Source organism: Pygocentrus nattereri, chromosome 16 (assembly GCF_015220715.1).
Source record: "Pygocentrus nattereri isolate fPygNat1 chromosome 16, fPygNat1.pri, whole genome shotgun sequence".
Lineage (NCBI taxonomy): Eukaryota > Metazoa > Chordata > Actinopteri > Characiformes > Serrasalmidae > Pygocentrus > Pygocentrus nattereri.
The window spans coordinates 19938285-19965914 of NC_051226.1; the positions used below are offsets into that span (position 1 = coordinate 19938285).

Genomic DNA, 27630 nt, shown 5'->3' on the forward strand with positions numbered 1-27630 from the left:
ATTGTTGAATGATGAGACTGCCATCTGCCGTCCACTAAAGGAAAAACACTGTCGCGCATAATCCACTGCAGTTCCTATATGTGAGGATTAAAATGATTCAACAGCTACAAGCGATTTGGAAATCTTAACATTTCACAGCGACAAAAAAGGAAACCACTTTCTGAAAAAATAAAAAATTCACAAACTAAGAATTTGCCTGTTGTATAATAGCTCCTTAATTGACATACATTTACAGTAGTCGCGTGTCTCATAGTCCGTTCGACTGCAAATTAGAGGGCCTGGTTTAAGAGTGTTTAATCCTTAAGATTTATTCTGCTTGTATCATAACTTCACTGTCCGCTTAGTGGACGGTGGGTTTCCCCTTTTGAGTCTGAGTTCCTCTCAGAATGATTCTTCCTCATGTTCTTAGGAGGTTCTTCCTGCCACTGTCGCTCTCGACTTACTCATTTGAGGGTGGCACACGAATTTCTCTAAACCTGCTTTAACAGCGTATTTTTAATGTGTATTTGTAAAATACAAATATAGAAAATCACTGACGTCAACGGAATAATTACAGTTTGCAATCTGATATAAGTTAGCCATGCGAAATAAATGAGAGATGTAATAGTCATTTGATTATCATGTGCATTTATTTAATTCGTTTATTTTTAATGTTTCACCTCCTCAGGTGAGTCACGTAGCGCTGGCCGTTCTAATGGTGGCGTTCTGACCAATGGCAGTTCAGGAAATATGGGCAAGAGGAAAGAGGTCACTGTCTGGGCGGATTTTCTCAAACAGCCAATCAGCTGCCGTGTGCATCGTGACAGAGTCGCTCTTCAGCCAATAACGTTCAACGTTGTCCCCTTCCTGTCAGTGGGCGTTTGCTACCTGTGTGAATGGACGAATTCGGCAGTGGAAGTTATTAGCAGGTTGAACGGCGAGATTTGGAAGGATTTATTATACACTGCGAGATGGGACATGCCGAAATGGCTACAACGACGAGCACATAAATAACTACAGATATTTTACCCGTTTTATTTACCCACAGCTATGTGGATATCTATATAGTTTCTGTGGCTTGCTGCCATCTCAACATATTTAGCAGGCTAGTCGGTTAGCTAGCTTGCTCCATAAAACACAATGATCAGTCAGCGAGCTGCTAGCTGCCGAGCTAGCTAGCCAAGGAAATAACTGCAGCCACCCGAGCTCATGAACTGGATAGAGGGATTTACGAGAAGCGGTAAAACGGCGGAATCATTTGTCAATTTTAGCGAGCGTTCCGACCTTGCTAGACACAATTGTGTTTTAATATCTCTGGGCTGTCGAGCTATATCCATATATTCCGTTTATAGTGGCCTCGTTAACATAGTTACGCTAGCTAACTGAGTATACTCTACGCTAGTGCTCGCTTATTCGCCGACTAGTTAGCAAGCTAGTTTGCGAAATTGTGGTTTTCGAGTCTAGACCTGGGTGCTATTAATTCGCTTACGTTGGTTAATGAAGAGCTGGCGAGGCGTCCAAAGAAATCAGCGTTTTACACAACCGAACTAATCATTTTCCCAGTTTCTCTGGCGAGAGAGCTGCATAGCCAGTGAATTTCAAGAGATTTGGCAAATAGTGGCATTACTGCAAAGAGCCATTCTGAAAGAATTAGCTAGTCAGCTAGCTAGCTAGATTAGACACCTGCTAACAATGTTCCAAACATATTTCTTTGCTAAACAAGCAGTCGAGTTGTGATTTGATTGTTCTGGTGCTTTGCCCTCTGACTGGTTTGCTTGTTAGCTGTGTCAACTTGCCTGCTGTCGCTGATCAGATAAGTTAGCTAGCTAGAACTTCCAACTGCCGTTTAAAGGTAGCGTAACGTTAGCTAGCTTCCGTTCTGCCATGCTATGCGAGCAAACTTAGTTGCTGCTTTGAGTCAGATGTTCTGCAGCATAAATCGGGATTGTGTGTGCACTCCGCAAACAAATAAATAATTCAGTTGATATGTTGGACACCTAACGTAAATTAACCCAAATGCAAATTGTTAGCTACTTAAACTGGAGTTGTTAGGCCATCTCAATTCTGTAACTTTGTCTTACTATCTAGCCAACTTTGAGTTAACCGATATACAGTATTGGTTGTTTTATTGTTTAAGAGTTTGGTATTTGGCCAACGTAAGGAATTAATTAACGCCCCCTGAATGATCATCGAAAAGGCGATGATGTTATCCTGAGTATTAGCTAGCTATGACGATGAGTTAGTCGAGGTGAGGTGAGAAAGTGGCTAACATTATTTCCGCCTAGACCAGGTTTCTTTTAAAGCTCCTTCAGTCAGATTGAAATAAAGAGGTATTTAGTTAACTTGTCTATCCACTTACATCTCTATCAAAGCGGTCCACTTAGCATCTCTAGATATTCAGCGTTACATATCTTTACAAATGGAGCAGGTTTGCAGCTTTATTCTGAAACCTGGCAGATGCTGCTGTGTAACATCTCAGGAGTCTACGTTACTATATTTGTAGCTAGAACACAGCAATAGTCGTAGCGAATGGTGACACCTTTATACGCTGTCCATTTAAAATCTCTTAAGGCCTGTTGCAATTGTCTGAGTACTTTCAAATGCATATCTACTGAATTTTTAATGTGACAAGATAGACCAAGCTCATTAGTAAGGGTAGCCATTTCCATATTAGATAATAAAAATTAGGACACTTACTCTGGATCAGTCTGGTTTGGTGTAAAGGATCATGCCTATATGTAGATTCACGGTTCCTTGTTGTTTTGAAGGTTTCCATTAGAATGACCTTTCTGTTTATTCAAGTGTGTAACTTCAGAGAGCTGGAGGATTGTAAAGAAACCAAATCAAGCTGTTTAGATGATTGCTCAACATGAATGTTTTTGTGTAGTCCTTGATTCGGAATTGTGCCAAAAACCCTTCATGAACTGCACTGTACAAGGTCTGCTGGAGAAGCATGTGACTATATCTGTTTCTACAGAAGGAGCAAAGACTAGGACTCTGTTACTTATCTCGGTCAATGCTAATTGTTGGACAACCTTGCTTAATAAGTTGAACGTCCAGCAGTTGTCCCTGATGGAAGTGATGCTGCAGAGATTTTGAGAAAGGGACTTCAGCTACGTGGAAGCAGTCCTGGCTTGTATCATCTCATCTAAAAGATAAAGATGGGCTCTCAAGCACTACAGATATTGCGTCAGGGGGTATGGGCCTCCCTTACCGGAGGCTGGTACGTTGACCCACATCAGAGCACCTTCTCCAACTGCTTCCACCTCTACCTCTGGATTTTCCTTTTGGCCTTTCCCTTTCTCCTGTACATGGTGAGTATGGGTGTTCTCTTAATTAAAACATTATTTTTAAGGAAGCACTGGTATGGGAATTGCCGATCAGTGCTGATATGCACATGAAAAATATAGGATATCTGCCGATGCAGATACATAATATAAAAATCAGGACTATATTAAGCTGTGTTGGCATAAAGAAGTAGTAGATCTTTATGTCTGTAGGGTTGCAAAGGTAGTAAAATAAATAAAAAGAAATATTTTAACACAGTAGCTCAACACTCACCCAATTGTTCTATTGCATTACAATAACCAAATTCAGTTTGAGGTGTTGGCCAAATCGGTATATTTGTTGAGTGAGCCACATGGGTCTGTGCTTTGACTAGTTCAAGATCTTTTTGCGTTTTGTGTAACATGTTCGTCTGATTAAACATCTATATAAAGTTCTTGCATCAAATCAGACAAATCCAATGGTGGCAAAAAAAAGCAAAACAAAGTCATATAAAGTCACTTGTGGGAAAGCACAGTATTTGTAAAATGTGCGAAAGGCTATGTCAGTGTGTCTGGGGGAAAAAAATCTTGTCACTTTTAATTATCAATAATTAAATCAATTAACTTGAAAGCCTTGGTGAGGAGAGCCTTGTAGATGTTTAAGAGTGGACAGTTCTATCCTGGATGAATGTTGACAGGCTCATCGTTATTTATATATCTGTATATGCTAATGCCAGTACCAAAATTGGGTTAAATTCTGAATGTCTTGGTCAGATACCAGTACTGCATCCCTAACATTTAGATTTTTGCTATGCTTTGGGTAGATGTGTTGCAGAGGACTTAACACTCCTTTTAATTATTTGGAATGTTTAGGGTATCATATGCATTTTTAGTTAGCAATATAATATGTTAGGGTAAAATGAAGAAGGAAAATTACAAAAAAAATTGTATATATATTTTTTTTAATCGTAAGTAATCTGAAATAAGGTGTCCATCAACCATACACTAGAAGTAATTCAGTTACTTGAGACCCTGATTGTGTCATCACATCACCTGGTCAGAAAGCTCAGATGCTCCTTCTGAGCCTCTAAGCTTTCTGGCAAGTTATGTTGGAAACCCCAAATGTTATCTTACCATCAGTGGCATTCTTTCATTTGGTGTGGCTCAGCACGGATGGTTTTCGTATGCAGTCATTTTGTTATGTGAATGCCTTGGGTGAAGATTTCCTCCTTCAAAGCCTGCAAGCCAAACCAATGCTGCGAGTCAGTTGACTCACTGTTATTATAAGTTGAAAGTTTTTATTTTTTATTATTTTTTTTTTAGTTTTAGGAAGTAAAATGGAAAGCGTTGTACTGGGTGCTGATATATTTAGAGGTTAGTGCCCTAGCTTGCACTAAGCTCTCAAATACAGTGATACAGTCTCAAGTCACAATTTTGACCAGGTTGACCATCAAATGTCTGCATCATAACAATAGAATAACAAATTACATAATATAGAAAATTTTACATTATACGTATATATGTTACATTATAAGTACATTTCATGTAGGTACTTATTAAACTGACAGCCCAGTGTGTTTTTCCCCAAGTTAGTGTTCACTGTTTTTAAAATGGTTTTGGTATGTCTTTTCTTTCCTTGAAAGTATAAAGTAATTACACAATAGTTAGACCATATTGCATTGCTGCCTTAGTGCTGTATATTTATGTTTTTGTCTCCTTCCATGTCAGCATCCATGGGAGTCCATTTGTTCAGTGTGTCTTATTTGAGAAACACAGATTTCACCAAAAACAAACAAAAAAGCAGCTATGAAATTGTATTTTAAGGGCCCACATCCTGTGTTTATCTTTTTTTTTCTCCCCTCAAATGTGCTTCATTTGAGTGTCCGTTGTACATACTGCTTCTCTTTATCCACTAGAATTTAACAGGTTATTTTTGTCATTGCACTTTAAGACTCATGCATGCAAGTGGCCGCTGTTCTGACTGGCTGCTCTTTAATGTCCCATTCAAAAAGCTGTCCAGCGTGAAACACTCCTTATAAGTTTGATGTTAATAGGTGGAGCTAAACTGTTGACAGCAGAATAAACAGATATATGTAAATGTGTTGATTTACCTTACATCACAAGTCCAAACCAATCTATTTTTGCAGCTTGTTTTTGATGTATGTGCTGTATGGATTGGAGAGTGAATATTTTATGAAACATAGAAGTATTTATGTACTAAATCAAACTCTGTTTTTAAAAAAAAAATGTGAGGGAAGATTGGCCACTGTATGACACCTTTAATAGCATACATCAGTTTGTATTATTGTGGGCAGAAAGCAGGGTAGCAATGAGTTTTGAGTCTGTATAGAATTTGTCACTTGAAAGGATCTGGTTAGTCTCTTGAGTTTCTTTTTAATTGGTGTTTTGAATATGAAGATGAAGTGTCTGTTGAAAAAGCAAGCCTTGTCAAATCTTAATCAGCTCTTCAGCAGTAGCAAAACTGTAGTAACACCGGTTTAACCAGTCACTGTATTAAATCATATGTATCAACTGTAACATGTTTGATAATATAATTGAGTAGAAGCATGTCTAGCAGCGTTTTTTTTTTTATCCTGATTTTAAAATTGTACATAAAGTTTCTCCAGACTTATTATTCTCTTTTTCTGCTTTTCTGTCATTCTCCAGGCACTGCCGTCCAGCATAGTGGTAGCAGGGTCTTATTGTGCTGTGGTGGCCGTCTTCTTCACTGCTATAAAGGTGGTGAACTTCCGCCTGCATGCCATGTTTGACTTGGGCGAGATTGTGGAGAAGAGACAGGCCTCACTCACCACGGACCCCCAGAGAGTGGAGGAGGGAGACGAGGGGTCTGGAGCTCATGATGGCAGCCAGCACAGGTATTTGAAAAGTAGTAAAGGTCAGTTATGTCTATGCAAACCTCATCATAGAGGCAGCTCCCATTTGGCTTTCATTATTCTTTGTATAATTTACATATTTACACAATAACTGTTATCTATCCATGTAGCATGCGACAGCTACCAAACGTTTCAAGCAGTTTTGTTTGTTTAAGATCAAACTTTTTCTCACCCATCCTTGCCCTCTCTTGCAGTTGAAGCTAACATTACTGAAAGACCGATGGCACAAATTATGTACTCTTCCTGCTAAGGACCAAACACTTATCGTTGTGCTACAGAATGGAAACTAGAGTCATATGGATGACTTCTGTTTCAAATTTGATCAGAGCTTTTTCATTTGATAGTAGCGGGAATGCTGTTGGTGTGTATTGTAGCGCCAAACAACTATTATACTTCAATGCATATTTGACCCTACCTTTCCAGCAGAAAATGAGTAACTCCTTTGACATCCTCTGTCCTTTGAGGGCTTTTCACATGGAAGCCACAACCTTGGTTTACAGTGATATTTTGCCAACGCTGATCTTAGTTTTCTTCCTTCTTTTTCTTCCTTTTTTTTTTTTTTTTTTTTTTTTTTTTTGCTTTATTTTTACATGGCCTTGTGTTACTTGCTGCAGACTCCTCATTGTTTCTGCTGTATTCAGCAACACACCACTCAACTGCAATTTGCTTCCTTGAATTACCTATGGGAAAGTGACTAGCATCGCCTTAGCACCTTTAGCTAGTAAGCACTGCGAATGTTATTCTTCTATGACGGGTTTGCCGCCGTGTTGTCATCATATCTGAACGTGGCATTGCCCATGTGTGGACCTGTACCCACTTACAGTAAAATTATTCATACAAGTCTATAAAGCAGTTTGTCTTCATCTCCTTGTCTTCAAAATAAACTTAGACAATGAGATGTTGCTTCTCCTTTTTGGTGGTAAACATCACTTACTGCTCTTGTAAAGCAGATTTAGATAACTGGTGTTGGTGTTTAGCAGTTAATTTTGAGCTTATATTTCTGTGTCTGTTCCCTAGGGACAGTGGTGGTGGTGTAGAGATGACTGTGTTCAGAAAGGTAAACTCAACTCCTCCAGTACGCTGCAGCTCCCAGCACTCCCTGTTTGGACTGAACCAAGTGTCGGTAAGGACTGGAAGCCTTTACAGCTGGATGTTTTAATTTTGCAGAGTTTCTAAACTATATGGTGTAAGCCACATATTTTGGTCTGTCTTTTCCTAGGAATTTTTGCCACAACTTGAAGACCAAGGAGGCTCTAAGGGTACTTTTTATTGCATGTTGCTTGTGTTTTTCAAAGCTGTAATATAGGATCTATAGTTATCTTTCAGTGAAAGAGTGATGATGGGTGATATTTAATGCTTCTTTCCCTCCACCGATATCACATCTGAGCAGTTACCCTTGATCGTTAAAGGATTGGTGATATTGATTCATATCTACTTTTTTAAAACCAAAATTAAAGTGAATCAAAAATAATTTGTCGCTTTGCTCCTTTGTCAGATATCAAAGAGCTGATGCGAGAGCAGGGCAGTGAAAATGTGACCTCTACACCCAGAGAGGTCCTTCGCCATAACTCTCAGGATACAATCAGTAAGACTTGAACTTTTAACCGTTGTACGACATCTAGCAATGTTCCTTGTTGATTCCCAACACTGCTCCATAGTCCTGCTTTAACAAACCTTCTTCAGCTTATTTATAAACCCTTGGATATCTTTGTGCAGAGTAAACACAAAAAAGGGCAAGAATTACAACTGCCCCATTGTTTAAACATATAGGCTGTCCAGATAATGAGGCATGTTGAACTAGATAAAGCTTATTTGCTGCTTATGTCCCTGTAGGAACGAATGGTGTGGTTCAGTCCTGCCTGGCTGCAGCTCTGGCTGGGGATTTCCCTGCACTCATGGGAGTGGGTGGAGCTTTTGTGAGCCTTCAACCAACAGACTGTCCCTCGATCCCCCCCTCCCCCTCCAGTCAGGAAGACGGTGAAGAGAGAGAGCCGATGGTGGTCGGCAGAAGAGTGGATGGAGCAGCGGCACTGAAGCCGCAGCGAAACCTTGAGAATCGCCATCTGGGGGGCTACTCCCCTCTTGGCCCTTCAGCTGAGTCAGAAAGTCTGGGTGATGCTCCTCTCAGCCCTCTTATCAAGAGCAGCTTGAGTGAGGAACTGAGTGAAAACCTACTGGGCCTGGGCCTCGACCCAGTCACGTTTGCCCCTGGCGCGGAACATCCAGGTAGTCGCGGCGGGGCAGCGCTGGCCGCTGGCTCCACAGACAGCTGCTTTAGCGCTGGTGGTGTAGCCACTGACCGAGAAACTCTCAGCACTGTTAGCAGCTACCGCAGTGAGAAGACAGACTCTACTCAGCTGGAGAGCCCTTCACTGAGCCAGCCAAAAAATCCAGCCCTGGCTCTTCCCTCTGTGGCACCAGGTCAGGGCAGCCGCCAGCATCCGGAGGACACTGCCTTCCTGGGAGGCAGTGACACAGATGATCTTTCAGACAGCGAGCTGCTACGTTCGCCCTCCAAAGAGCTCCCCTCCGGGCAGGGCCTGGACAGAACTCTGGTGGAGGGGGAGGATGTGCCTCCTTTGTCTGCAGATGTTGCGCAGCTACCCCTGTCATCCCTTCAAGACTCCTCCCCCTCCAGCAGTGGCCCCTCAGAGGCTTGTGACTTGGACAGGGGCATCCCCATTCCTCCACTCCCTCCTCCACGGCAGGCCAGCTCTGTGCCCTCAGGATTGGCACTGGGGCTGGTGTGCTCAGAGCCGGCCCTGCCGGTAACATCGCCAGCCTACCTGCTGACTGAGCCCCCCTCCCTGCAGGCTCAACAGCAACAGGTGGTGAGACCCAAAGACTTGAAGCTCCTACGTGCTGGGGGAAGTGTGGGCCACCGGCCTGGCCGAAGGAAAGCCCCTCGCAAGCGAGGCACTGCTGGCAGCAGCAGCTTTGACTGCGGCTCCTACCGTAGGCGTCATGGTCACAGTCGTGGCCAACGCAGAGACTACATCCCTGTCCGCAGCCGCTTGGGTGCCAAAGCCTACAGCGAAAGCTTGTTTGAGGACTCCAGTGATGAGGATGATGGCAGTGACATGAGTGCAGGGTCAAGTCTGGGCTCCCAGCGCCGTTTCAGCTCAGATGATGAAGATGACGATGAAGAAGACGACTCAAGCTCATCCACATCCTGCTATTCTCCTGACCTGGCCAATGCCAGCATTGCCTCCCCACCTGTCCCCCCACCCCCCCAGCTTCCCAGTCCTAGTGAGGTGGACTCGGTAGGCCCCTCTCACTCTCGGAGTGCCCAGCGCTCGGCCAGCACTGCCAGCGCAAAGACTCACGCCAGGGTGCTCAGCATGGACGGGGCTGGTGGTGGACACACCAGCACAGGCACGCTGGCTTCCACTCTCCTTCCTTTACCGGCATCTTCCACTCCAGCCCCACGGCCTCTCACCATTTCAAAATCTGATTTAGAAGCTCGCACAGGGCACTCTGAGCCCTTCCCAAGGGCTCACCACAGGCTGGACTCTCTGGGGGGCTCATGGGCAGGGAACCAGACTGGCTGGAGAGCTGGAGAGCTACTGGAGGAAGGGGCTGTGGGAGGAGGTAAGGATTGACCCACTTTTACAAATAATGTGTTGTATCTGTGAGAATTCTTGTGTAAGTTCACTGCCTTTCTTATTGTTCCTCTTAAGTGCTTACTATTCACAGAAGGTTATTTTTACATCTCCTTTTACAAATGCATAGTCTGAAGGTGGTCATAACAGAAGAAATTTTATTATGCCAACATAATTCCAAAGAAGGTTGGAATAGTTGGTAAAATGCAAATAAAAACAGAAAGCAGTGATGTGTAAATCTACATTTATCTGTATTTTGAGCAGAACTTTGCAAAGATATGTAAGATTTGACCGTATCAACTTTTTGTAAATAAAGACTAGAAACATTTGTGGCATGTTTTAAAAATATCTTAAGCAGATGATGAAGTTGTCAATATATCAAATGGGATAGATAAGCCGTGCCTCATTGCTTTGCCAAAAATGCATCAGCAAAAATGTAACAGTAAAAAATACTATTCCTAATGTCTTCAAAAGATTGAGAATTGAAAGAAATCTCTGTGTAAAGGGCAAGGCCTAAAACCACAAACAAATGCGATCTTTGACGCCTCAGACGGTACTGGTACTACATTCAAAACTAGAATGTTTGTGATGAATGTCTTTGCATGAGCTCAAGAATACTTTGAAAATTTGTTAGTGAACACTGTTCGCAGCATCCAAAAAAGCTGCCACCCTCTCTGGGCTTGAGTTCATTGATGCACATTGGAAACGTGTGTTGTGGTCTGACAAGTCGACATTTCAAATAATTTATGGAAATAATGGACATTGATTCCTCTAGGCCAAAGAGGAAAAGGACCATCCAGATTGTTACCACATTCAAAAGCCATGGTCCTCCATCGTGTGGGAGGGTAGTGGGTCACTTGTACATCTGTGAAAGCAACATTAACACACCATTTTGGTGCATCCTGTGCTGCCTTTTAGATGCTTTGTTTTTCAAGGACATGCATGCTTATTTCAGCATGACGGTGCCAAGTCATAGAAGGCATGTGTAACGACAGCATGGCTGCGTGATCAGAGAGTGCAGGTGACATTCCTGCCTTTCAGACCTGTCTACAATGAAAAATGTGTGTCTTATTAAACTCCAAATGCAACAACAGAGACCCTGTATGGTTGCGCTGCTGAAGACGTATACAACAGAAGAATGGCAAAAAGTTTAAAAACTGCATTAGTATGTATCATCGGTCCCCAAATGTTTACGCACTTTTAAAAGGAATGGTGGTCTGCACCGGTGTTAAACATGCTTTTGTCCCAACATTTTTGGAACATGTTGAAACCATCAAATTTGGAATGTGTATACTTACAAAGAAACAATGAAATTCGTGATGTAAAGCAAACTGTCCTGTTGTACTGTTTTCACTTAAAGGCAGCATGTTTACTATTGATTGCTTTCTATGTTTATTAGCATTTAATACTGCAGCTGCACTGGTCCACTTTTTTTTGGAATTGGGTTTGAAAAAGTATTCTATAAATTATGCACTTTTTGAATGTAATATTTTTGGTGTGTATGTGTATGAATGCCAGTACTGTGCAAAATTTTGTCAGTTTGGTGTGTTCATTGTTTTTAAGAACTCTGAATAGTGGCAAATAATTAAATGGTGCATCTGTACCCTGCAGCCCTGGCCTCTGAGGAAGGTAGTAAGCGAGACTCCGCGAGTTGTGTGAAGAGGACCCAGGCCATCCGCAGAAGACACAATGCTGGTAGTAACCCCACCCCACCCCCATCTGCAATGGGTTCTCCACCCAGCCTCCAGGACCTTCAGAGGGCCCGTGCTTCCTCCCATTCGCGTGCACGGGCCCTCCCCACTGCTCTGCAGTTTGCTTCTTCTCTGCTGCTTCCGCGCAGTGGCGTACATGAGGCATCTACCTTTGATGACACCTCAGAGGGAGCAGTGCACTACTTTTATGATGAGAGTGGTAAAAGCAAATTTGCAGTTTCATTGCCCTGTGTTGTTGTCCTGTTTTGTCTCATGAGTGAGTGTGAACCATTTGCACAATGCAATTCCTTGCAATTCAAGAATTTGCTTTTTCCACAGGTATAAAAAGATCTTATACTTTTGGACCTGCAGGAGGAGGCTATGAGGACCCAGTGCAGTAAGTCTTAACCTAAGTTTCTGTCATATTGCTACATAAAGTTCAAGTGGTTCAGTGTGTGTGACCATGTGTGCTTCATAGGGAGCGAGAAAGACAGTCACAGTCCTCTAGCTTCACCTCCACTGATGTGCAGGATGTGGCTCCAGTGCTGTCCATGTTGCAGCCCAGACCTGTGGTCCTTCAGGGCATGCAGGTGCGCCGGGTGCCCCTTGAGATGCCTGAGGTGATCATGCACACACGCACACATACGTCTTCTTGTAGTTGCTCTGATGTTACAGCATACCCACCTCTGTTTGAAATATGCCACCACCCCCATATAGTTTGATCTGGATCGTGAGTCCCTGCATGAATCTCAGGAGAACACCCTGATGATAGAGGAGAAGGCCAAGCCAAAACAGTACTACAGATTCTGGGTGTTGCCAGGAAAGTGGCTCAGAGTGCGCTACGACCGACTGGCCCTGCTGGCCCTACTAGACAGGTGAGACTTATAATTTTTTGTTCATTCTTTGTTATTTTGGCCTATAAGCTGACTTTTCTCTATCTGTGCTGCAGGAATCGCAGGGTGGGGGAGAATGTGTTTGCAGTGGTATTGGCCAGCCTGGTGGCCTTCCTAGGCTTCCTGCTGCTGCTGCAGGGCTTTTTCAGGGACATCTGGGTCTTCCAGTTCTGCCTAGTCATCGCCAGCTGCCAGTATTCCTTACTTAAAGTGAGCACAAGCAAGATTGTTAGTTAATTCTGGTAAGATTTTGAAGTTTGGACTGCTAAATTTGTGATCCTTCCTGTCTTTTCCAGAGTGTGCAGCCTGATGCAGCTTCTCCAATGCATGTGAGTACACTTCTTAAGCTTGTTCACACTCTCTGAAATCACCACAGCTTTATCACATGCCATTAAGAATATCATGTCTGTTAAATGTTTTGTTCTTTTTGCACAGGGCCATAACTGGATCATTGTGTACAGCAGGCCAGTGTACTTCTGCTTGTGCTGTGTGCTGATCTGGGTCTTTAATCTGGCTGGTGACTCCAAGAGCTTGCAGCCCTTCTCCCTATATGGAATCACTTTCTTCTCTGCTCACTTCTTGCTCTGTGCTAGAGACATGCTTATAGGTCAGTTCAACTGCCAGTTCAGTCTGTTCAGTGTTCATCAGATTCTGTTTCATTTCTACAGATGTTCAGAATTTAACAATGTCTTTTATATGCATTACGCCATATTGTGGTGCGTGATGATCATAACCGTAAGAATGATGATTCAGAGATGGCCTTTTTGGCTTATTTGTTTGTTTTTATATTTGCAGTTTTCATCCTTTGTTTCCCGGCCATCTTCCTCTTTGGGCTTCTACCTCAAGTCAATACCTTTCTCATGTGTTTGCTGGAGCAGGTGGATATGCATGTTTTTGGTGGAACTGGTAAGAAATTATTGTTTATGTACTTGATTTTTTTTTTTTTTTTTTTTTTTTTTTTTTTTTTGGTCTAACCTAGGCCTGCTTTGTATGGACTTTATATACATTGTATTGTGATATGCTTTGTATTATATTAAAATGTATTAAATTGTATAATCTAAAATAATTTACTTTTAGTGAATTGCATGAATACTTTAACTCATTTAAAAACTTTCACCAGGATCTTGGATTTGTAGAAAGATGCTCAGAACACAAAAAAATCTAACTTTGTGCTTAGCTAGAGGGCTTAATTGCAGCATTCTACCTAATAAGTATTGCAAAAAAAATCCCACTGATGAGCAACCTATGTACTATACTAGTGTAAAAACTTGTATGTTTTTCAGCCACCACCAGCCCCCTGTCCTCCTGCTACAGCCTGTTACGCAGTATGTTGGTTGCTGCTCTGGTTTATGGATTTTGCCTGGGTGCCATCAATGTAAGTTAAACCATTGTGAGAGATAACTATGAACAGGACAATTTTTTTTTTTTAATAATCATGCTGATTTTTCACTTCAAACTTCTTTTGTTCTTTGTGTATTACCTGCAAAGGCTCCGTGGGGAGATGCTCATGTGCCAGTGCTGTTCTCTGTATTCTGCGGCCTACTCCTTGCCTTGTCCTACCACTTGAGCAGGCAAAGCAGTGATCCCACCATTTTGTGGTCAGTGTCAGTTCCTGACCGAGCATACACCACTCCCTTTTGATACTTGTGTGCCTCCTGTGTGTGTGCCTCCTTAAATATTTTTCCTTGGTCCGTTGTAGGTCATTAGTACGCTCCAAATTCTTCCCAGAGCTGGAGAGTCGAACCCCTGAAGAGCCCCCGCTGGAAATCAAGGACCCTCTGCCAGAGAAACTGTGCAACTCTGTGGTAAGAAACTTCAATTTCTCTTATCTCTGTTGAGAAAAGAGATTAGTGGTTTAAAAACCCTCATGTTTATCTGTTCTCTGTTACAGAAGGAGATTTTACACTCTGACCTGGTCATGTGTCCTCTCATGGCCATTATTACCTTTGCCATCAGTGCCAGTACCGTCTTCATTGCTCTGCAGGTCAGTCTATACCTAGATTTGTGTTCACAATGTTTGTTTGGATAGAAATGTTGGTATAGTTATGAAAGTGGGGGAGATATGCTACTTAGTCTTCTGGTAACCCTAGTGACTGCATGATTCCTGATAACTGTCTCCACTCCTTTCCCTTTCTTAGCCTGCACTCAGTTTTGTCCTGTATATTCTGGCCGGCGTAGTGGGCTTCCTAACTCATTACTTACTGCCTCAACTCCGCAAGCAGCTGCCCTGGTTTTGCTTGGCTCACCCTGTGCTACGCTCCCACGAGTATAGCCAGTTTGAAGTCCGGGGTAAGTAAATCCGCAAACACATGCGTGTGTGTACTCAGAACAGGCTCCTGTATGATGTTCATATGTGTTGCAGATGCAGCTCAGCTGATGTGGTTTGAGAAGTTGTATGCCTGGCTCCAGTGCGTGGAGAAGTACTTCATTTACCCTGCCGTGGTGCTCAACTCCCTGACCACAGAGGCCCATAGTGTCAGCCAGAACCCTGACAAGCCTGGCACTTAGTAAGACCCTGTTTATTCAAATTTAACCCCTGTGGCCAGTTTCTCTCTCACACTTAAAACCAATGAAAAACTTGGATTCTCCATTCAGTAAACTTTCAGGCTGAACTCAGAACTCTTTAATGTGGAGGCAGACATTTTTTGCTCTTAAATACACTTAACAGGATTTTCAATTCTTTAGTCGCATTTATTTATACATGAAAGAAACGTGATCTACCAGAACCCAGAAATCATAGATTTTTGTTTTATTTGTACCAACATTGTTAACCAAAAACATACAATTCTGAGCAAACATAAAAATGCATGGGAATGTACTTTAGCTTTGCATAACTTTATTCTTACTAAATTTGTGTGTATGCTTGATCAAGCTATTGTATCTCTTTTATATAGTGATGATCACTGGCTAGGCATTGGGTAGGATAGGGTTAATGTATGCTCCCCATGTTGATTCATAATGAGAAGTGTTGTTTCTCGTTCTGTTCAGTGGCCGAGCTCTGTTCATCTCGGTGGCTGGAATGAAGCTGCTGCGCTCATCCTTCTGTGTACCCTCCCAGCAGTACGTCACCCTCTGCTTCACAGTCCTCTTCTTCCAGTTCGACTATCCACGCTTCTCCGAAACTTTTCTGCTGGACTACTACTTCATGTCCATCCTCTTCAGCAAGGTTCAAACTCCTCTTTCTTTTTAGAAAAAACATAATTGCGTCTGATTTAACAAAATGTTAGTTTGGTTTGGTCTTGGCCTAAAGTGTGTGTGTGTGTGTGTGTGTGTGTGTGTGTGTGTGTGTGTGTGTGTGTGTCTACAGCTGTGGGATCTGCTGTACAAGCTGCGTTTTGTGTTGACCTACATCGCCCCATGGCAGATTACCTGGGGCTCTGCTTTCCATGCCTTCGCCCAGCCATTTGCTGTGCCCCGTATCCTTCTCGATATTATTACTGCTTTTAACAATTTAGTGCTGCCAAAAGAGAATGTATCAGAAGCTTTATTAAGTGCATCATGTAGTGAACTAAAAATGGTTATACACTTACTACGCTAATTATGTGCCTTGGTATTACATTATCATTACCAGCCCTGTCAAAATGAAAAGGCTCATAAATTGTGTATGATGTTACAAAACCTGTAACAGCATTCAGAGAAAGACTGTCCTGAGGTTTGATGTTTTATTTTGCCTAGTCTGTGTAGAGAGGTTGCTGCTGCTTTTTTCTAAGTGCTGTTGTGTTGGCCAGTGCTAAACAGATCTACTATTTTTGCATCTTGTAGTGAATATTGTGTTCCTTAGCAGCTTTTGTGCTGTTAGACTCTGCCATGCTTTTTGTACAGGCAGTCTTCTCTGCCCTGTTCTCCACTCCCCTCAACCCTGTACTGGGCAGCGCTGTCTTTGTCACCTCATATACTCGCCCTGTCAAATTCTGGGAGAGAGACTACAAGTAAGCCCTTACTTTTTAAGTTAAAGACTTTGGATGCTTGTGATGGCCTATGTTGTGCTTTCATTTTTTATATATAAAATAAAATAAAATAATATACTGAACTTAATTCTCTTACTTTGCAGCACCAAAAGGGTGGATCACTCCAATACACGTCTTGCTACGCAGCTTGACCGCAACCCTGGTGAGTGGTGTGTCACAGGCACATAAGGTGTTTAACGTGTGTGTGTGTGTGTGTGTGTGTGTGTATTTGTTGTTGTGGTTGATTTTAAATTAAGGTTTCTTGGCTGTTTTCTTTTCTCTCCCTGATTCTGTATTTGCTTATTCAATCATCCATGTAAAGGTGCTGATGACAACAACTTGAACTCCATCTTTTATGAGCACCTGACACGGTCACTGCAGCACTCTCTGTGTGGAGACCTGCTGCTGGGCCGCTGGGGTAACTACAGCACGGGGGACTGCTTTATTCTGGCCTCTGACTACCTCAATGCCCTTGTGCACATCATTGAGATTGGTAATGGCCTTGTCACCTTCCAGCTCAGAGGACTGGAATTTAGGGGTGAGCTGCATTTGTTGAGGATAGGGTGTAGACCTTGAATCCCAATATTAAAATAACTTATTACAAATGTCTTATCCTTAAGAATGTTATGTAGAACTTGGTTACGTGTATTGTAAGTATCTCTCACTATTTTGTAAAAGTTTGTGTATTCGGTTGTTGAGTCTCTTTTTCCCCGTGTGTGTGATCAGGTACATACTGTCAGCAGCGGGAGGTTGAGGCCATCACTGAGGGTGTGGAGGAAGATGAGGGCTGTTGCTGTTGTGAGCCTGGTCATCTGCCCCACATGCTTTCCTTCAATGCCGCTTTTGGCCAACGCTGGCTGGCCTGGGAGGTTGCAGCCACTAAGTATGTTCTTGAAGGTTACAGCATCAGCGACAACAATGCAGCCTCTATGTTGCAAGTGTTTGACCTGCGCAAGATTCTCATCACCTATTATGTCAAGGTACTGCTGACCATATTAATCATGTTGGGGATCCCAACTCAAAAGTTAATTTTCAATTGGCACTTGATTTAATGTAGTATTTTCGAAGTACTCTAAGAAGTTGGCTGGCCTTGCATGTTGTTCAGTGTCCCACAAAATTAACTGAGACTCTCCACTGCAGAGTATTATCTACTATGTGAGCCGCTCGCCCAAGTTGGAGGAGTGGTTGTCCAACGAGACGGTGCAAGAGGCATTAAGACCCTGCCTCAGTGCCTCATATGTAGACAGTGACCCCACTTTCAACCTGAACATTGATGAAGATTACGACCACAGAGCTTCTGGCATTACCCCCACATCCTTCTGTATGGTTTATCTGGACTGGATCCAGTACTGCAATAGCCGCAGACAGACGGTCAGCAAAGTTCCCTCCTCTACAAATTTTTTTTTTAAATTTATTTGTTTTTTAATTATTTTTTTTAATACTGTTTTTTGTGTGTTATCTTTTGTTCTGCCACTTTCTTGCTGTTGGATGTAGCCTGTGGACAGCGAAAGAGACTCCCCTCTGGTTACGCTCTGTTTTGGCCTCTGCATTCTGGGCCGCAGAGCTCTGGGCACAGCTTCCCACAGCATGTCTGCCAGGTAAAACTTTAATAGTTGTGAAATTTCTAGCTTGTGTTTTGAGTCTTGCAGAAGAGAAATGAATTGGGAGTGGTGATGTACTGTTGTACTTTCTAATACAGCAATCACTTATCCTACTCTAACTTCATTTTGCGTTCTCTGGTAGCCTGGAGCCATTTCTTTATGGGCTCCATGCTCTGTTCAAGGGTGACTTCCGGATCACCTCCCCCAGGGACGAGTGGGTGTTTGCAGATATGGACCTGCTGAATCGGGTGGTGGCGCCTGGTGTGCGCATGTCCCTCAAGCTGCACCAGGTAAAGCTCAGCTGTCCCTCAGCCCACACTGCTGTCCTTCTTAAATTAGGTTTCTGGGATAATGCTGCAATTTATTCATAGCTTGGACAAAAATAGGTTTGCAGGTACCGGGGAAGAAAAGGGCTCAATATATATGCCAGACAGCAAAAAAAAAAAAGATTATGACCCAAGCTGTAACTAATACAAGTACATTTACAGATTTGTTATACAGATTTCAGTTTAGTAACTGAAAAAACTCCTAAAAAACTACTGAAAGTAAAAATATTACTTGCACATTACTTGTTCATGGAAATTATATTGGCTCATAATCTATTTTCATATATACAATTTTAATGCCTAATTTATACCTCCCTAATGTCCTCATTTTCTGTGTAGGACCACTTTACCTCTCCAGATGAGTATGAGGATCCAGTTGTGCTGTATGACGCCATCACAGCTAATGAGGAGAAGATGCTGATCTCTCATGAGGGTGACCCAGTATGGCGCAGCGCCATCCTGGCCAATATGCCCTCGCTGCTAGCCCTGCGCCATGTCATGGATGATGGCAGCGATGAGTATAAGATCATCATGCTAAACAAGCGCTTCCTCAGCTTCCGAGTAATCAAGGTGCCCATTGTTGCTCTGTTAAAGCTAGGTGTAATGCTCTAGTCACACTCGTTTTACTTTTCTGACTGGTCATGTTTGTGGGTTTTAGACTAAGGATGCTTGGATACAGTTACTGGTATCGGGTATTGGGCAAATACTGCGCTCATTTACTCGTACTCATAAAAATTCTCCTATACCAACATACTCATACCAGTTGTGATGTAGGCCAAGTATACACTGCCACTCTGTTGGGAAAAAAATACAGTGCGAGAGTTTCTGCTCATTCAGAGAAGGTTTACTGACCCTGTAACACCCAAACATAAAGCTGTCAGCCAGGAATGCACTGTGTGATTTTTAGCCCATTTTTAAGTACTTGGCCGTTTTCTATGGGTGGAAACATGCAGGTGAACTAGATGGAAGATGGAAAAAAAAGTACTTACTGTGCAGCATGTTTTGAATGGAACAGGTTTATTTGAAGTTGTTCATGGACAGAGCTGTCTGAAGAGGCTGTTTCGTGTCATCATTGTAGTCTTTGCCTGTACACAATGGTCTGTTCAAACAGGGTTAGTTACCATAGAAGATTTTCTAAAACTTCAGTGTCTGTCTGGCTTTAGAGAGTATTGTACTATAGCTCAACTTGCCAAAGAAAATACTCTGAACAAGGTATAAAACTGGAAGCATGAGAGGTGATTCTTCCCTGTTGTTAAGAGAGGCAAGGAGCACAATTGTACTTGCATGCCTAGTTTATACTTTAACATGTGGTCATTAGATGGAATGTGCATGTTTGCCAGAGTTGTCTGACTCATAAAACAGGCTGTCAAATCCAAAGCATCTTTGATATGACGATCACCTCCCAAACAAGAAGAAAACCCAGAAAATAATCATGATTGAAATAATAATGTAACTGTTTAGAAGGTAATCATAGTAATCAAAGGCCATACTCAAATAATAAAGATTGACTCTTTCTGAGCTTCAAGCACATGCTGTGACTTGAGTACATCAAAACATCTACAGTTTAACCACAATTCAACCATACTTAATCACCACGGTGCACCTTAACTCTAGTCAACTTTTTTGGTTGTGACACTGTTACCCAACAACAGTCTTAGCTGCTCATATGTAGATTGTGTGTTGTTACTCCTAACTCTTCTCATCTGCAGGTGAACAGAGAGTGTGTACGTGGACTGTGGGCTGGGCAGCAGCAGGAGCTGGTTTTCCTGCGGAATCGGAACCCAGAGCGGGGCAGCATCCAGAATGCCAAGCAGGCACTGCGCAACATGATTAATTCATCCTGTGACCAGCCCATTGGATACCCCATTTATGTCTCCCCCCTCACCACCTCATACGCTGGAGGCCACACCCAGCTCCGCTCTGTGTGGGGAGGCCCTGTCAGCCCACACAACATCTACACCTGGTTAATCAGTAGCTGGGACAGGTTAGTGACACAACAGTATATTGGCACTGTAACTGATTCCAGATTTATGTCTAGGCTTTCTGTATGTCCAACATAACATCTTATGCAGTAGTGTGTTCCTGATGGTGTAAGTTAGTTGCAGTTAGCCCACAGTCTTCTAAAACATATTAAAGTGCATAGACATTTCTTGTATTAGGAGAATAAACAATTGATGAGTCCAACTTTCTTTGATTTCTCCTGCAGGCTTCAGAAAGGCTGTGGCGCTGGTTGCAACAGCGGAGGGAATATCGAAGACTCTGATTGTGGTGGTGGGTCTACCTCCATCAGTAACAATCCTGTAGTTCACCCTCCCCAGAGTACCGCACCTGCCGTGCCTCAATCACAACTTACCACTGTGCAATCTTTGGGTAAGGCCCATATTCAACATTCTCATTCACAGTATTCAATTGAGGTCATGCAATCAAGCTGCCATCATTTTGGTAGGCAACACAGCAGTGCAGTGGCAGATAGAAAACCATAACTGATTGAACAAAGGCAGTAAAACATTTTATGTTTCTTTTCAGAAAGCTCCCATTAAAACTTATTTATAAGCTATAATTTTATTTATAACCATTTATAAGCTGTGTATTAAAGCATGTTAACCAATGTATTTGAGTCTCTTATATTTAGTGATATATTTTCTTTAAATTGTTGTTGTAGTGACAACAAATGAGTGGAAATCTATGTGACTGAGCTTTCCTGTTGCATTGTTATTGCATCGTCCCGAATTTGATTTTATGTTTGAGTTGCTATTTAAGTTGTAAAATGGAAAATTCAAATAAGAAGCTGGAGTGTAGGATGCCAGCATCAACTTACTGTAATAAATTCATCTTTTAAAAAAAAATAATAATAATCTGAACAGGATTTTTGTTACTTTGCCTTTAAAACTGATGTATAAATTACTTCTCTTCTAATAAGCTGCAGTTTATTTGCCTCATGAAAAAGGGCCCCCTCAGATGGTGTCCAGTCCTGTGTCTACAGTCAAGAGTCTTTATTTGACTCCTATGACATGACAAGCATTTAAATACTGGAACTCTGCCTTCTGACCACAGGAACTGACAACCCTGTAGGACCAAGCTGGCCTGTTCACTCCCAGCCCCTCCCACTGGCCCTGCTTAGCCAGTCAGAAGGTAGGATGGATGCCAGCCTTGTCAACTCTCTCCACCGGACCTCCTCCATTCAGGGGCTGCTGGGTCAGCACCTGTCCAGCTCACAGCTGTCCTTCAGCAGCTCTGTGGCCCTGCCACCAGCAGAGCGCTTCTGTCCGGGCAGCCTGCAGGACAACCCCAGCCACAGAGCATCCCAGAGGGGCCTGGGACTGGCCCTCGGTCAGGGCAGCGGGCTGCCCTATGAAAGCCTGTACAGTAAGTGGAGTCTGTCAGGCAGGAAAGGTTTCAATGGGCCAGCAGCAATGGAAGGGGATGGAGGGCTATCTCAGAGCGTCCGCACTCAGGTGAGTAGAGACAACTTCTCAGTCTTCACCTATTTGGACTTTTTCATGTCATAGTGTCAGAAACCACAAAAAATAACTCTAAGATTACTTAATGTGAATTGGGAAATCTTTAAGACATCCTGTTAGCAAAAAAAGACATTCTCGATGCACTCGAGTTTTGAGTTTTATAGCCTATACTATAAAATACTATGCTGTATTTGTCATTAATAAAGTTTGCTGCAGCTTAGGTACACAATGCTGTCTTTTCCCGTTTATTTTGTGCAAATGTGTTGCAATTGAATGTTTCAGACCATCAATCTACTTTTAATATCAGACAAAGATAGCACTAATAAATACAAAATGCAGTTTTTAAATCTTGATTTCATTTATTGAAAGAATGCTGTTCATCCCTACCTAGCCCTATGTGAGAGTAATTTTTCGACTTTTAGCTACTCAGTCAACCAGTTAACCAAATTCAACTGACTATTTGATTCTATTTCACTGGCCACATCAGATTAATCAGAAACAATTACTGCCTTGTTGAATCTAAGTATCACTTAAATCGAACCTGTCTGGCAATGTGAAGCAGTATAGATGGTCTCAAAAAGCAGCACGTCACGTTCTGAAGAGATTCAAATACAGATAAAAGACAACTCATCCAGGGGATCAGAAACCAGACAAAAAACTGAAGAAATGCAGGCCTCACTTGCCTTAGAGATCAGTGTACTCAATACATTGGATGACTTGTCGCATTTGATGTAACCATGTATACTGCTCTCTGTCAGAACATCCTGAAGGAGAATGTCTGACTGTCAGTTCATGCTGAGTGCAGTTGGGTTATGCAGCAGGACAATGATTGAAAGCACATAAGTGACTTAAAAGAAACAAAACAAAGGTTTGGATTGGCCAGCAGAAGCAGTTATTAGGTTAAGGTGGGGAAATTACTTTTTTCACACAGGTGGTATAGGTATGGAATAAATCTATCTTCAGTAAATGGGATGATCATTTAAAAGCTGTGTTTTGTACTAACTTGTGTTATATTAACACAATTGTCTTATATTACACATTGTCTTATATTACAACCCCAATTCCAAAGAAAGTTGAAACGCTCTGTAAAATGTCAAAAACAGAAGGCGATGATTTGCAAATCACATAGACCCATATTTTATTCATAATAGAACACACATCAGATGTTGAAAGTGAGACATTTTACCATTTCATGAAAAACATTAACTAATTTAGAACTTGATGGCAAAAAGTTGGGACAGGGCCATGTCTACCATTGTGTAGCATCCTCTCTTTTACCAACAGTCTGTAAATGTCTGGGAAGTGAGGGACCAATTGCTGGAATTTTGGTAGAGGAATGTTGTCTTGTTCTTGTTGATGTAAGATTCTACCTGCTCAGTAGTACTGGGCCAGATTTTTCTTTTCTTGATGCAGCAAATGTTTTCTGTTGGTGAAAGGTCTGGACTGCATCCAGGACAGTTCAGCACCTAGACTCTTCTGCGAAGCTATGCTGTTGTGATGGATGCAGTATATGGTTTAGCATTGTTTTGCTGAAATATGCAACACCTTCCCTGAAAAAGATGTCTGGATCTCAGCACATTGCCAAAACCTGTGTATTTTATTCAGCATTAATGATGCCTTCACAGATGTGCTGGACACCCATGCCATGTGCACTAATCCTCCCCATACCATCTTGGATGCTGGCTTTTGAACTGTGTTGATAACAAGCTGGGAGGTCTTTAGCCTGGAAGATGCAGTGTCCATTATTTCCAAGAGGAAGACACTGTTTCACTTCCTCAGTCCATTTTAAATGAGCTTGGGTCCAGAGAATGTGGCATTTCTGAGTCATGTTTATATATGGTTTCTTCTTTGCATGATACAGCTATAACTTGCATTTGTGGATTGCATTGTGTTCACAGACAGTGATTTCTGAAAGTGTTCCTGCCTGTTTTCAGTGCAGTGCTGTCTGAGGGCCCAAAGATCACAAGCAACCAGTGTTGACCATCAGCCTTGTTCCTTTGTGTACAGGGATTTCTCCAGATTCAGAGAATCTTTTTGATATGTACTGCATTTGGTGGGATATCCGAAGTCTTTGCCTGAGAGATTCTGCCTCTCTGAAATGCTCTTTTTATACCTAGTTATGTGAGTTAGTTGCAAATTGCTTCTTCAGGGTTTTTTTATTTTTATTTTTTTGTCTTTTATTAGTACCGTGTACTTTTCCAGTCTTGCCCCTCTTCCAACATTTTTAAGATCCGTTGCTGCCATCAGTTTCTAAATTAGTTAATATTTTTCATGAACTGGTAAAATGTCTCGCTTTCAACATGTGCTCCATGTTCTAATGTGAATAAAATCTGGGTCTAATGAGATTTGCAAATCTTTGAATTCGGTTTTTATTTACATTTTACACAATGTCCCAACTTTTTTGGAATTGGGGTTGTAAAATTCATTTGATGATCTGAAACCTTTTAATGTTGCAAATTAGCAGATATAGACGTACTGAGTAACTCAGCATTTATTTTATTAAAGTGCCACCTCTCTTACTTTAAATGATGCATACAAGTCAACATGCATGCTTATATTGTCCCCTGCTGGAGAAACTTTAGAATGCTACAAAGTGAACCATGACGTTGTATGTACTTGTAATTTGGATTGTCCAAACCATTTGTGACACTCGAGCTGTATGGAAAATGTGACTTGTAACTTAAAATGTTTGACTATCTTCCAGGCTTCCCAGGCTTTCCAGCCTGTCTCACCTGCACCGCTCACTGAAGCCAGCCCAACACTGGATACAGTGGGGGTTGCCATGCCCACAGAGACCACGCCCCTTACATCAGATTCTCCCAGCATACGGGAAGAGTCTACGGAGCTGCCTTTACTTGAGCACCTGCGCTGAGCCTGCACCGAGATGAACTTGCACAACTAAGCATGGACCAATTAAAGCTGTAATGTGGAGTCAGTCACTCTAGCCATCCCCTTAAAGCCAATGAAGAGCGTTGAAAGGAGCTCATGTCATGTCGAGCTGACCTACTCAACCCCTTCGTTGATCTTGTGCTTCATGCCTTTTGAAGACATGGATATTATTGGAAGCTTTTTACAGCTGTCTTACTCCTGTATGGGAGCACATAAGGAAAGAGCGCTGCATGGAAAACTTGCATTCAGGTCTCACTCTTGTAAGGCCAGGTTTTGTCATGAACTTGTGTGGTTCCTTTGGGGCTTCTGGTCACCGTTTTGGCCTCAAGGCTTACAAGCCAAAAAACCAAGCCAGTGCAATCCTAAAGACTTTTCTCAATGTAATGATGGGTGTTTTGAAGATTTCTCAAAACCTTAAGAATCTTTCTCTTCAACTCATAACAACAGTGACAAAAAGGGAACTTCTGTAGCAAACGACCGCTGTCTCAAGCCTTGCTCTCTCTCCCTGCTTCTTATCTACCTGTGCTATTAGGCACCAGTAGAGTCTGAATGGGGTCTTCAGAACTTCAGATGTGGATCTTTTTTCCCCTCCACCCCCTTACTCTCTAAGAGTCAGATACCCCCCTTCATGTAATCATCTCTTGCCTGCATCTGCAGTTTGCTGTTGAAGCGCCAAAAGACTGGTTTTCCCTCCCGCTGCCTCGATCCCATACAACACACATTCCAAAAAGCTGGCTGATTGACAAAACGCAGCACTTTGATTTCTAATGTCCATTAGGTAGCCATTATGTCATGGTTGCAGTCAACATTGCAAACCTGTGGCCACTCTGTCAGCTAGCGTCAGGGATAAGACTTACACACATGCACAGTCTGAGACGTAATCTCAGACACTTCCCTTGACTTTTTGGTGCTCCTCCCTGCATAGTTTACAGCCCACTCAGGAGAGGACAAAAGGCCTGGTGTGAGTTGATAGTAGAACAGGTGGGCCAGAACTGAAGCATAAGGATCACTGACAGGCTAGTGGTCCTGCTCAATGAGGGGAGAATTTTGCCATCATCAGAATGAGGGTGTATGGTTTCCCCCTACCAACGTAAATTTTTATATCTAGACTGCACAGTTTTTCCAGTGACCATTTTCTCTTGTCTAAGATGTTGCTCTACCCAGTGGGCTCTGGACTTGCTGTAGTGAGAGGGATACCACGCTGGTTCTTTTGCCTCTTATTAAGGCCGTTGCTTTCCTACTGCTGTGAGCAAGCACCTGCAGTACAGCTTCCCCTACTGCGATACTACTGCTACTGCACCATCCTCTTTACTACTAATAGAACTAACCAAACTACTGCTCCTTTTGACTTTTAATCTCCAGCGTTTTAGTTGGAAGAACTGAAAAAACACAAATAAAGATATACCAATTTAAACAAAGATACATATTTATTGGATTGCTGATCTTGTTTGGAGGTGGAGGGAGTGGGTGTTTTTGTTGCGACTGGTTGTGACATGCTGATACTAACTGGAAAGGTGACGCTACTCTGATTGAACTGTAACCTCTGCTCTTCCCTCTTAGGGACCTTTTGAGGCATCCTCTTTCACAATGTCTTGTTGTTTTATGTTTTATTTTGTATTGATCCATCCCCACCAGAATAGGCGAATGAAGCACTGGCTGCTGATGAAAGTACAGGTCTTAGTTTTTGTGGAAAGAATACAGATGAAAAACCTTGAGCACAACACCCTTGCTAGAAGTGTGGAAAGTTGTCATGCTGACTGTAGCAGAGCTTCAAATTTCACAAAGAAAAAAAACATTCATTTGGATGTATTCTCTGCTCTGTTTGTTCCTCTGTGAGTTCAGGCTTTGGAAGTGGTGCCTTACAGGTGAAAGTATGTAAGAGAGCAAAGAAGTACACAAAAATATATGGAACACTTATGTGGTGAACTGTTTTCACAGGAAGGGACTGATGGATTGCTAGTTAAGCATCAGTCAGAACGATGCCCATTGACATGGTGGTTTAGAGTCTTTTATTTTTGCTAAGTCTGTCCTGGATTTAGTCTAATTATTTAATTCCCCTGACTACTCTATACAACTAGGGCTTCACATCTAAGACTTCCAATGAAAATAGAGGAAAGTCTCCCAAGGGATGGATGATATTCAGGTCAGATTGAATAGCTCACATTCACAATGTTGTAAGCGGTTTTGGTGTATATAAAGGAAAAAACCGTTTATGTTGGTCATCTCAGCAATTTATCGGTGAATCTGTGTACAAGATTTTTAGCATTTAAGAGAATATTTGTATTGCAGTGCTCATTTATGTAGAATCACAAAAACCACATTCAGTACAACCCTTTAAAATTCTGCACAGAACTGTTGTTTAAATTTGAGCATTGTTGAGAAATGTTGTTGTCGTTATAGAATGACACTTCTCAGTTCATCACAGCAACATTTTAAAAATTCTCAATCTCATTGTTGGATCTGAACTATTTCACAATAGTTTTACAGTCCAGGTGTAGAACTGTTTCTTTCCAAGCATGAAAAGTACATGGATATCACATTCTGTTCTTGGAATACTAGGTGGGAAGTTTTGTGACCAGATTACCCCCCATCCCCCACCCCACCCCAGTGTGTCTGCCACCTTCTGTGTTTGTGGTGATGGTGTCAGTGGCAATGCTTGCATTGCCTAGCCCTCCTCAGGTCTTAAATATGCTAACTTCTGGAGAGATCACTGTTTCCTCTGTTTCACACATGCTAAGCAATGGTCAGCCAATGACCCCTTTTCTGTTGACTAATTCCTGTTGTCTGACTGTCAGAGCAGAGGCATAAAAATGTCTCTCTCTCTCTCTCTCTCTCTCTCTCTCTCTCTCTCTCTCTCTCTCTCTCTCTCTCTCTCTCTCTCTCTCTCTCTCTCTCTCTCTCTCTCTCTCTCTCTCTCTCTCTCTCTCTCTCTCTCTCTCTCTCTCTCTCTCTCTCTCTCTCTCTCTCTCTCTCTCTCTCTCTCTCTCTCCCCATCAGGTCCATTTCTGTTTTTCTGTCTCATCCTCAGTGTAATTTTTCCAAAGCTACAGGGAGTTCTTTTTCTTATTTGGAGGAAGGCAA

At 42.3% G+C, this 27630-nt stretch overlaps 1 protein-coding gene across 1 annotated transcript; it reads left to right on the top strand.

The window, feature by feature from the left end:
• Positions 1–864: 864 nt before the first annotated feature.
• Positions 865–26406, top strand: LOC108428040 (pecanex 3). Its single transcript, XM_017698742.2, has 34 exons — positions 865–3293; positions 5913–6121; positions 7157–7262; positions 7359–7398; positions 7635–7724; positions 7973–9730; positions 11353–11652; positions 11772–11829; positions 11911–12052; positions 12150–12307; positions 12382–12535; positions 12622–12654; positions 12761–12932; positions 13121–13231; positions 13609–13700; positions 13814–13923; positions 14025–14130; positions 14217–14309; positions 14464–14614; positions 14688–14832; positions 15314–15491; positions 15633–15741; positions 16125–16254; positions 16377–16435; positions 16595–16810; positions 16999–17252; positions 17413–17643; positions 17767–17870; positions 18016–18163; positions 18539–18769; positions 19909–20183; positions 20406–20569; positions 21254–21654; positions 24365–26406. The coding sequence occupies exons 1-34, from the start codon at positions 3141–3143 to the stop codon at positions 24530–24532; spliced, it is 6849 nt and encodes a 2282-aa protein (XP_017554231.1). The 5' UTR covers positions 865–3140; the 3' UTR covers positions 24533–26406.
• The last annotated feature ends 1224 nt before the right edge of the window (positions 26407–27630 follow it).

Coding starts and splice junctions, on each gene's coding strand:
- LOC108428040 (XM_017698742.2), top strand. CDS start 3,141: ATGGGCTCTCAAGCACTACAGATATTGCGTCAGGGGGTATGGGCCTCC. Junction 15,492..15,632: donor TGTCCATCCTCTTCAGCAAG/GTTCAAACTCCT, acceptor GTGTGTCTACAG/CTGTGGGATCTGCTGTACAA. Junction 16,255..16,376: donor TTCTGGGAGAGAGACTACAA/GTAAGCCCTTAC, acceptor CTTACTTTGCAG/CACCAAAAGGGTGGATCACT.